This window comes from Nipponia nippon, unplaced genomic scaffold (assembly GCF_047370975.1).
Source record: "Nipponia nippon isolate SJK-2023a ecotype South Korea unplaced genomic scaffold, ASM4737097v1 scaffold_3, whole genome shotgun sequence".
NCBI classification, from domain to species: Eukaryota; Metazoa; Chordata; class Aves; order Pelecaniformes; family Threskiornithidae; genus Nipponia; species Nipponia nippon.
Genome location: NW_028262347.1, coordinates 105,767,738 through 105,778,841, shown reverse-complemented (window position 1 = coordinate 105,778,841; position 11,104 = coordinate 105,767,738). Strand labels below are relative to the sequence as shown.

At 41.3% G+C, this 11,104-nt stretch overlaps 1 protein-coding gene across 1 annotated transcript; it reads right to left on the bottom strand.

Moving 5' to 3' along the window:
* Positions 1 to 694: 694 nt before the first annotated feature.
* On the bottom strand, positions 695 to 10,793 carry ZNF488 (zinc finger protein 488). Its single transcript, XM_009465772.2, has 4 exons — positions 10,771 to 10,793; positions 8,250 to 8,472; positions 3,876 to 4,104; positions 695 to 1,915 (listed from the first exon to the last, which is right to left on the bottom strand). Exons 1-4 carry the CDS (start codon positions 10,791 to 10,793, stop codon positions 753 to 755), a joined length of 1,638 nt encoding a protein of 545 aa, XP_009464047.2. The 3' UTR covers positions 695 to 752.
* Between the last annotated feature and the right edge of the window lie 311 nt (positions 10,794 to 11,104).

Sequence of the window (11,104 nt, the reverse complement as noted above, 5' to 3'; positions counted from 1 at the left end):
CAGCAACATTGACAACAGGTCACATTTTGATACAGATGCAGGTTGATTTGACTTTGTAAAAGATATTTCAAAAGCGGCAGAGCCTAGAACAAAACTCAGATATACTGATTTACAAGTCACATCCTCTTTGGCAGTCTATTGGTCAGTTGTTGACAATCACAAATTTCAGATAGAGTCTTAACTTCAAGTCTCTTTCAAAGTCAAGGAGACATTGAGATACAAGTTTTTTACTCAGACTCACAAATCTGATAAGAGAGCTGATTCAGCTAACATAAAGGAGTAAGACTCCACCAAAGCTGCTAGAAACAGTAACTTCTTTTCTTTTAGCACATAAGCTCTGATTTTTTTAGTGTTTAAAGATTACTCATTCAATGAGGTCGTTGTTACTTCTGTATTTACATTGTACTGCACAGACACCAGCAAATCAAATACAAGCAAAGAAAACTCTGTTTGCAAAACAATACTTTTGTTCCCAACTCTTTGCAAATTAATACTGCATGTGTATTCATTTCACTATTTTATTTCCTTGAAAATAGATTGACAAGGGCTACGTTGAGTTTTCAAAACTTACAACCCACTCGGACTCTTGTAAACATTTTTTTTTTTTGCAAAGCATCTATTATAAATTATTGTAAACAATGATTTCCTGTAAGAAATTAATGTAAACTCAAAAAGAAATGGATACAAGTGAATCGTGTTCCCCTTCTTTACCCAACCTGCCCAGTCCCTTGGTGAGATCTGTCTGCACAGCTCTAATTATGAGAAGTCATGTGTCGGGATAAATGATGGCGTTCTCTGAAGTACTCATGACAAATGGGACATGTTAGCTTCTCCTCTCGTCTCCTCTTGCACTGGGACTCAGTTGAGGAGTATTCTTTTTTGTGATGTGACCGCATGTGGAAGACTAAATCGGATGTCATGCGAAAGGACAGGTTGCATTTGGCACACCAGTTCTGGGCAGCCACTCCAAAGGACGTGAAGGTGGGGGGAAGAAGAGTCAAGGAAGCGGAGGAGGAAGAAGTGGTGGTTGTGTTTTGTAACTGTCCTCCTGCTTGTTTGGGCCACGGTTCTGAGGTATATGGGAAAACATTGCTCTGAGTTATGCTTGTCTGCAGCATCTGAGCATTACATAAATCACTGACAAAGAACTTGGAATTGAGAAGAGTGCTGCAGCACATGATGTCTGTGGTGGCGATGAAGCCAGACAGCTCCCCCAGGCTCTTCGGTGACTCACTCATGGGATGAGAAGAATTTATTGCAGCTTGTTCTGTTAGACACTTACTGGGTTTGCTGAAAGCACTCTTCTGTTCTCCTCGAGCTCTGGTGGGCCACACAAAGGAGAATGCACTACCAGAAGAGTTCAGCAACACTTCCTTTGATACCTGCTCTTTACCAAGTGGGACTGTGCCGTCCTCCTGTTCTGGCTCCTTCGGTTTCTCAATCCTCAGCTTCTCCTTCATCCTCCTGACCTCAGTGAAAGCACTCTGCTTCTGCTCTAAAGCCTCCTTCCTAGCTGACTGCCTCCCTGAACTAAGCTTCCAGAAAGAACCAGCCAATGCATGCTCTCCCCCAACCTCTTCCTTGCCCCCACAGTTATGTTCCTCACTCAGATTATTCGTTTTCTCCAGCAACACTGTTTTCCTGCTCCTGTTGTTCTCAGCCTCGTCAGATTTTGCTCTTTTTTCTCCTGTGAGACCATGGGCGTCAGCTTTACAAGCTGCCATTTTGACCTCTAGATCTCTTGCAAGGCTGTGGAAATTCGTGGTCTGCTCAGCTAAGTTGCTCTTTTCACTCTTAGGGTTCTGGAAGTTTCTCCATAGCAGGGCGCTCTTCTCTGGGACACATAGGAAGCGGACATGGGAGAGATAGGAATGCTCACATTTAAAGACTCGGTCACATTCTTGGCATCTCAACTCTGCAGAAACAGACAACAGATGATGAGTTTTGCAAAGTTAGAATCATGCATGGATGCAGATCCTGACCCTGTCATTGACACAAACAAAAAAACAGAAACATCTCTTGTGTCATACAAGATTACACATAATAAAGCTAATGCCAGTGCAGAATCAGGCCCCTTGCTGCTATGGAAAATCGTTCATTCATATTTGCCTCCATGTACTACTTGAAGAAATGTTTTCATTTAGACTCTCAAGCCAAGTTTATATTACATAAAATGTCCAGTACACAATGGTCTAGATAAAACCATATGGACTTTATGACAATTGGAAGTCTGAACCCAGATTTGGGTCTACATTTCCTGAGTAAGGCACTGGCTTTAATAGAGGCTGAATGTTAAATTCTGTATACCCAAGTAATAATGTGTTTTAGACCTGGACTCAAAGATTTTGACATGAGCCTCTATTTTCTGCATAGGATACTCTAATAGTTTAATACCTTTCATAAATCATCTGACAATAATGCCTGAAGCCCATACTCGTGCTCATTTGGCAAACTGCTATATGCCTCAAAGCACAGATGCCTGTGGCACAGAAAATAATGTTCAAAGTGAAACAATGCCAGTGATGGGCAGGAGGAATGGGGGACATGCACTGGTATGACACTGTTTCCTTCTGACCTTCCGATGTACTGCATCTCTGGTTCATTGGGATGATTGATTGCCCATGAACAGACAGTACATAGTTCAGTGACCAAGACATGTATTGCACATCTTAACCTTTGGAAACAGTATCCATGCTATGTTATTTCACAACACACAGCAGTTTTTAAATGCAAATGATGCCAGACAGCACCTGAGGCCTGGGATACGTAGGAAAGTTCATACATTGGTTGGGTAGAACTACAAACCCCTAATTTGTAAACTCAGCACAGCTTAGATTGCTTCCCAAACTACAGAAACTGAACTTTTTAAAAGAAAATAAGGCTGCTGATTTGAGTGGCACATTATTCCTGCTAGTTTAAAGTCTTGAGTCTCGATATGGTGTTTCTTGTGTAGATAACAATTTAGCCTGGTAAATTCATAGGGCTGACTGTGTGTGTCTACACAGAAGCTAACAGAATACGCTGAAAGCAGTTAAAACAATTTAGTGGGTTCCTGCTATGATTGTGTCTATATTAATTTAATATTAATTTACAGGCAAGTACATTATCATATAAATTCACCAACTCATACCTTTACCAACCTACACCTTTACTAACCAAGCTATATCAGCTGTGTTTAAATCAACCAAAGGGAATGTAGAAAGGGGTTTGTTCCAGTCTAACTAGATCAAAGTTTGGAGCAAATGACAGCTGGAGTCAACCTTGGTATGGACCTGACAGTGATTTCCTTGATGTCTCCATAATCTAGATTTTTATTTTTTCAACAATTGCCAACTCAATTTCTTTTAGAGCAATAAATTCCTAGCAATATCTCAGAATGCAAATCATGCCCTTTTCCTTGCTCCCACTGTGTCCCAAGCTAAATAGGCAGACTGTGCTGTATGCAGCGCTGTTTGGGTTGTTACGTATTTTTTACAGCCCTGCTCATTTACAAGATTAAAGCTGAACACTAGCCTATATCTGATTCCTCAATGAGCTAGAAAAGGCGTATTTCCAATTGATATTTTAGGCTTTTAGGATTCCAAGGTAGTCAGGTGCATAGATGTCCACTATACAGCTCAAAAATTTCAGCATTAATCCCTAGTGCACCATCCTTTGCTGGAAAGTAGCAATGAAAATCACATTGAGAACTGTAAATTTGTTCTTGTCTGTGCCTCCAGCTCAATCCCCAAAGCAGAAAGTCTTTTCTTTTAGCTGACCAGCTAAGGATTTTAGACAGGTTTTATTTCCTGTATTACAAGATCAGCACATACTGAAGAGGTTGAAGACTCACTTCAGTCCTCAGTGACCCCTGCAGTCAACAACGTAGTACTTACCATTCTGGGGACTCTGAGCTTTTATCTCATTGAAACCCAAGAGGCTGGAAAGCTCCTCATCATACCAGACAAGCAGCTCCTCATTTTTGTTGATTTTCCTGGTAGAACGATAATATAACTGACTGTTTTCTAAGTAAGCTTCCAAGTTCTGCTCCTTGCTATTGGCAGCTGCTTGTACAAGTCTCATCCAAGGCAGTCCTGTGGGACTCTGCACAGATGTAACATCTACCTGTGAGTCAGGACACAAAAAAGGGAGGTTTCAAGTCCTGGGACCCAAAATAGATTTCCATCAAATTCAAGAACAAAGCCTGTTTTCTGCCTCAGACAGAGCCAGTATGCCAAAGCTGTGAGCTCAATTCATACCTCAGTGTCACCAAATCCAAAGTCATCATAGGGAGAAGGCTTCCCCAGTGTGAGTGCTGAGAGCTCTGGGAATACAGCTGCATGGGAGGGAGAAGGAGACACTGATGTTCACATGTAACCTCTCATGGCAATGCCAGGGGTAGTACGTTGGTCAGTCTCTAGCCCACTCATGGCAAGAATGATGTCCTCTGTCCAATGTAGGTTATCCCATGGGACTGTGTCAGGTGTGGATCACAGAAGTACAGAAGGTGTGCTCCTCTGTAAGTAGGGGTCTCAATCGCACGGGAAAATGGGATATGAATCAGGAGAGGTGTGAGTGCTGTGGCCTGGGGGCTGTGAGGTGTGCAGACCCCTGGATCAGTGCAATGTGAGCCCAGAAATGAACACAGACTCTGGGCAATTACATGTGGAGTTTTTCACTGACATGAGAGGATATGGATCAGGAGGTGTAAGAATAATCTTGGTTTTTTGATTCAACACCCCAAGGAGACAACATCTGCATATATAACTGTTTGGCTAGATTACATAAAAATTAGATTTTAATAAATACAACTAAGAAGCACTTATATGATCTCTTTCCTTTTTCAGAAATAAAATGATATATTCCTATTTCTGCCTTTGATAAATCAATTAATTCATTTCAAGGTATCTAAACAGATAAAAACCTCACCAGATGAATATTTTTCATTAAATTATTTCTGAGAGTTGCGAGGGGTTGATTTACTTTCAGTATGTGTGCAATCAGAAATACCAAACAGATTAAGTTAAAAAATGCTGATTAGGTTGCAAGGTCAGGCACTCAGAAGTTAAAAAAATAATATTAAGTCTACGGCTCAAATGAAATTTCTCTTCTGTGTGTATATTACAGCATAGTCCTCAGTCACATATACTCCTTTCTCCACAGGACTCCTGAGTCATTTAGTCACAGGTTGACCATGCTCTGGAAATATAATATAACTATAAAACATTTGGCTTTGTCTTCCTCATTCAGTGTGTGGCTCCCATCTTAGTTACTTTATGGCATTTGCTCTGAATAGGGAATTATTTATTTCTTTATAGGTTTTTCCTTGGTGTTTACCACAGCACATCTATGTCCTATGCAGTATTTGAAAGATGGGAAAGATTTTCGTAGCTTGGAGGCTGAAACACAGGGCGATCAAGGGCAATGTTTACACGCATAAAAAGCCTCGACTAATTTTTGAAGCACTAAGTCATTGCTTAGAAAGGAAGAAATTTGGAAATGAAAAATGTCTAATGACAAGTATGATCTAAATTTCACTCCAAGCAATGTATAGCTCATTGTTTTCCACTAATTGCAGGGCAGCCATTCATTAGTGTTTGGTATCAGAAACAGTATTTTGGCTATTTCTTTCTCTGTTTTTAACTCTCTCTATTACCTACCATGAAAAGTATGAACACGTTAGTAGCTTGAATACAAGAATGAAACATTAAGGGACCATTAGGATAAGAGTTAGTTAGTATAAGGGAGAAAATAAATTAGCGTGTCTTGTAACTAGTTCTCTCTAAACGCCATGGGAATTAACAATGATTGAGAAATACAAAAGTCTGACAGCAACAGAAGCACACCCACCCACACACAGTGGTTGTAACTAATAGCTATGACAGAGGCTGTCATTTATTAGTTTCTGTGTTTCAGAAATACCAAGCATCCACCCGGTGCTCTAAGCAAAGTCAAAGGGAACACAGCTCCTCCAGGAACCAGGCCTCCAGGGAAAGAACTGAGAGAGGGGAGGAGCAAAGGACAGAACATAAGATCTGGGTGCTGTCAACCAGAAGCATGCACCAGCTTTAGTTTTTCTGTGTGTTTAGAGACACTATAAACCCTGCAAGTCCACCCTCAGATGAATCCTTTGCACCCATATATGAGGTAAAGGCTTCACAGCCCAACAGGCTCCATCACAGCTGGGCTATGGGGGCAGTGTGGCTTCCTTGATAGAGGCTGGAGGAGACAGGAGAGAATAAGACTCTTCCTTGAAACCCACAGGAAGCTGTAAGGGGCAGAGGAACTCAGTGGGACAGAAAGCTTTGTAAGGGGACGGTTTGCTTTCCTGGGGCAAATGGTTGGCTGGAAAGAATCACCTGTGCCAATGGTTGCCAAGGCATTTTCTTAGCCCAAGCATAGAAATTGGCCCAAGGGGCTCAAATTAGGGTCTCCAAGAGGATGAGAGAAAAAACATAGAGCTTCCTTTTGAACTAAACATAAAAGCCCAAGATGAAGAAACCCTTGTTAGAAATAATATTCCCCAAAGTTTTGGAGGAGTGCTGCCGAACTATGATGAACATGAACCTCAGCTGCGAAGAATCCACCTTGCTGAATCATTCCTGTGTGTATTCTGTTTGTACCATAACAAGCATATCAAAACCCATTTCTTGTTTTGCACTTCAGTGCCATGACAACAGCATAGTATCAGGATTGAATTGTTAATTAATTGATACACACAGAGTTAGGAGCTTAACAATAGTTTCTGATTTCTGGAAGGCTTACTTTTAATTATGAGTAGCTAACAGGATATGGGACCACTGAATGCATCTGAAACAGCTACTTGCACAGAATTTGATGTATTTACTGCCAAAAGGCAAAGAGCCAAGACAACTCAGGCATCCATTTTCATGGCTGCTTAACAATTACTTAGCTCACATGTAGCAAAACACTGAAGCCATCCCTCTGGAGGGCTCTTCCAGTGTAGAAACCCTTTGAGGCTCTTTCTTGAGTCTACAGTCATTCCAAAACTCCCAGGAGAAATACAGAAATATTCCACAAATAAAGCCTTGTTTCAGGAGAGATCTTTCTCCCAAGAGCTTACAGATCTCCTGGAGTACTGATAACACTGTCCAAGCAAGCAAACCTGTGCCAGAGACTCAAACATATAGTCAGAAAACCCCTGAAGCCTCTTCTTCTCTTTCTTAATTTGTTTAAAGCAAAAGTGTCAAACAGGTATCTTGCAACAGCTGCAGCTTCCATATTACACATACTTCATGGGATTTCACTCCTCCAGAGCACAGAAATCTTAGGAGAACCTGGATCTCTCCCAGATCCATCCATGCCATAGCATATGGGAAATTTGCTTGCCTCACATTGTAAAACACTACCTCCCTGTCTTCATCTAGACCAATGGTGACTGAAATGCACTCCAAGACCCAGAAAGCCAAGGTAAGAGGCCAGCATGAGAAATATGCATTGTCCAAATTAAAATGTTATGATAAACAGTGGCTAGGGAACAAAAAAATTTGGGAACTAGAGCTGGAGAGTTAACACTTCATCACAGTCCTGGGGTTTCTGACTTTCCCTACATGACAATTCCTTTTGTTTCACAGACGTATCTCTGTGGCTTCTCTACAGTGATTGAAAAGTGCAGCTGTAACACAGACAGACATACCTGAGGTAACTTTAGGAGGTCCATGTACTATAGCAATAAGTTGTGGCTGCCTGAAGATTGTGTAGACTAGTTGCCTGACTGATATCTTCTACAGTTCATACAGCCTGTGCCGAGATCACTGCCATTGTGATTTTACTTTATGGACAACTGAGCAAACCGGGTTAATGCTTGCTCAGATCCACCAATAAATGCTGTGAATGTACCACCTGCATGAATTAGTGCAATGCAATGCCACAGTCTTCCCTCTCTGCTCTCACAGGGCTGTCACACCTCCTGATAAGCCTCTGTTGTCCTTTGTAAGGACAAAACCTGAGCGTGAAGTTTCTAAACTATTTGTCCCTCTTTCCTCCTATTCCTGGTCAGTGCTGAGGCAGGTCACCAATCATCAGCATAGAAGTGGGACTTTGTGTTCTTCCTGCAAAGGAAACAGTTTTCACCGAGGTCCCTCCTGTCCACAGCTCATAAATCAGAAATGCACTGACTACTTCTCCCCTTTGAAGGAGCTGTTAGTTGTGCTGAACAAAACAAAAACCTATCCCTTGGCAAAGTTACCTTCTCAGGGGTAGTGTAGTCCTTTTTGATATGACTAACATTAAATGCTGATTTCTCCTACCTTAAATACATAATGGATGTTCCGTCTATCAGAACACTTGAGAGCAATAAAAGCTACAGTGTCCAGCAGGGTGTTCTGGAGCATGCACGGTCCAAAAACAACTTCTTCAGGAATGTCTTGTGTGGTATGAACAGTAGCCAATATGTCCGGAAAATGGTGATGCAGAAGTTTGTTGTCACTTGTCCAAAGGAATTTAGGCAAAGATGTAAGTTCCATCATAAACCTGTGAAATAAACAAGAAATCGCATTTGGAATAGAGATGGAAATGGAAGGGGGCATCACAACTTACAATATAAAGACTTCCAGGAGCTGTAGGTGAATTGTAAGAGCATGCCAGGACATTGTTGGTTACGGAGTTTACAGCTTTATTAATATCCAGTCCAGAAAGAGAAAAATGACTTTGCACTGAACCAAAATCTTAGGTTTGTAAACAAGTGAGTTACTCTTTTCTGGAATAGGCAGACACTCCAAGAGTTCAACTCCTGCTACACTGCTACTCTCTACAGACAGGAGTAAGAAGCTTTGAGAACAGTAAGCAAAATTTTCAGTGAGTGGAACTCAACATATTCTTGTTCAGTATATTCTCAGATATCCTTCTTATTTAATACTAGTAGTTTGTAGAAGTGTGAAGAAAGGTAGAGAAGGAGAACAACAACAACCAAAAAAGCAAACACTTTTTGAAAGGATTTTGAAAAAGCTCTGCTTTTTGATTTGGAAGTGCAACATCAGTCTAGTTTCTGGTTAAGTCGGTACAAAACCAGGAATAACCTGAGTCCCAAGTCTATCCAACCTGAATGCATAAAATCTGTGGAGACTGACAAAAAGACTATTTTCATCCCATCTCAAAATATATCTGAGATCTTACTTATCTGCTGCTGTTGGGAAGATCAAATCAGATTATGACTCTTTGTATGGTGATGCTCTGAGCATAATGTTAGTAGAGACTGCTGTCTTCAGAGAATGAATTTTTCTGCCCTGAATGTAGAACACTATATTTTTCAAAGCAGAGGCAATTTCTGCAATATGAGCCACAATCTGAGAACTCTGTATGCAGTGAGGAGGCAGGTTTGAGTTATTTGTCATTCTAAGCTTCTCTAGGTTTTTAATAAAGATATTGCCATCTCCAGTTCCCAGCTGGAGGTCATGGAAAAACCCTCATTTATGCCATCAAGAGCTGGATCAGGTCCATTAGGCAGGGAAAATTAAAGAGAACAGCAACAAGCCCTGAAGAGGCCTTAGCCTAATAAATACTGAGATGGAAGGGCTGAAGATCCAGTCTAATCTTTCTCACGCTCTGCCAACAGAATTGATTTGTTACTCATTGACTCATGACTTAAACTGAAGTGATATAAAGTGCTCAGGAGAGTTGCACTGATTTAACTAAATCAGTTTCTAAATCAGTATAGTTAATTCAGTGTAATTTCTTCTAGGTAGGCAAGGTCTAAGGCCCAACCTTGAAAATATTAAAATACATGGTTACATATGCAGTAAGCAGTAAACATCTGAAGGATGAACACCTAAACCAGACAACCAAGGCAAAGAGTGGGAGGTAAAGGGTTAAAAAAAAAAGGTCAGATGGTTTGCCAGAGAGTAGATGATAAGAGGAGGATAGAATAGGTCTCTACCCTCTGTTAATGATGAGTTTCATTGCCTGGTTTCCCAGTAATCTCCTAAAGTTACTATTGGTGTGAGAACAAAATGATGGGAATGATGTGTACATTTGTACAATATATAGGATCTACATAATTACATACAACATATTCATATGTATGTGTGTGTTTCCATTTAAACGATACCGATTTTTAATAAATGGAAACCGTCAAGGCATATTTATTTTAAATAATACCAAAAATAAAAGTTCCAAACCATCAGAAAATAAATTGGAGATCTAAAGTACTTAAAAGTCTCTCTAAATAAGAAAAGGTTTAGAAATAAATTACAACCTAAGCCCATTCCTTTTCTAAAGAATTCACATTTGGGAAATTCTTAATCTTTTCTGACATTGTTTTACTTATTCCATTTATGACCCTAGAAGACTAAGATTTCCCTTTCTGTGAAATTAATCTGAATTTCTGCATGTAAACTAGGAGAGTGCTGTGCCTTGGTGCACTGCTGTCACTCTGAGGAAATAGAAATCCAGGGCCCTCAAAGTGGAGATTTCAGTGGGGAAGGATGCTGGATTTGAGCACACACACTTCGAGGAAGACAGTGAGTGCTACCTGTGTGCTGTCAGTCTCTTCCTCCAGAAATCTCGCCCAAAGCACAGATATGAGGGTCTGAAGAAGCTACACTCCCTTCCAGCTAGCTACTGCCGCCTGCTACTTTTCTCTGCTTCAGCAGCTTTTCAAAGAGCTACTGTAAACCCAACCCTAAGAGGAACCATTTCTCCAGAGGGAAAATGTGTGGATACCAAGTGTAAGAATTACGTGTAACAGCACCACCTAGTGATTTCTGCCGTAATATACGTCCCAAAGAAAGATTCACAAAGGGGCAGGGCACGCTTTAGCACTCTTTTTGTTACCTGCAAGATGGACAAGCAACCATCAGCTCCCAGAGCACACCCGCTGCCCACACCTCCCACCCGGACAGCTCTTCTGAGCTCCTTGCTGAAAGTGTAAACAGTTGCCAGAAACATGTGTGCTGCTTGCTGTGCTGCCTCCTCCCCTGCCCCAAATCCTAAATACAGAAGGGTTTCCACACACCCAATGGGAAGGGCGGGAACTAATCCCCTGGACATAGGAGTCTCTGCCTGTACGCACTGTTCTACAGGCCTGCCGCAGGCTAGTCCTCCCTTCTGAGGAGGGGAAGGGAAGCCATCGCTCCTCTTTAGAAGCACTGCCTGTGCTGGTTTTGGT

Coding starts and splice junctions, on each gene's coding strand:
- ZNF488 (XM_009465772.2), bottom strand. CDS start 10,793: ATGGTTGCTTGTCCATCTTGCAG. Junction 4,105..8,249: donor ACATCCATTATGTATTTAAG/GTAGGAGAAATC, acceptor CCTGACTCACAG/GTAGATGTTACATCTGTGCA. Junction 1,916..3,875: donor AGCTCAGAGTCCCCAGAATG/GTAAGTACTACG, acceptor CTGTTTCTGCAG/AGTTGAGATGCCAAGAATGT.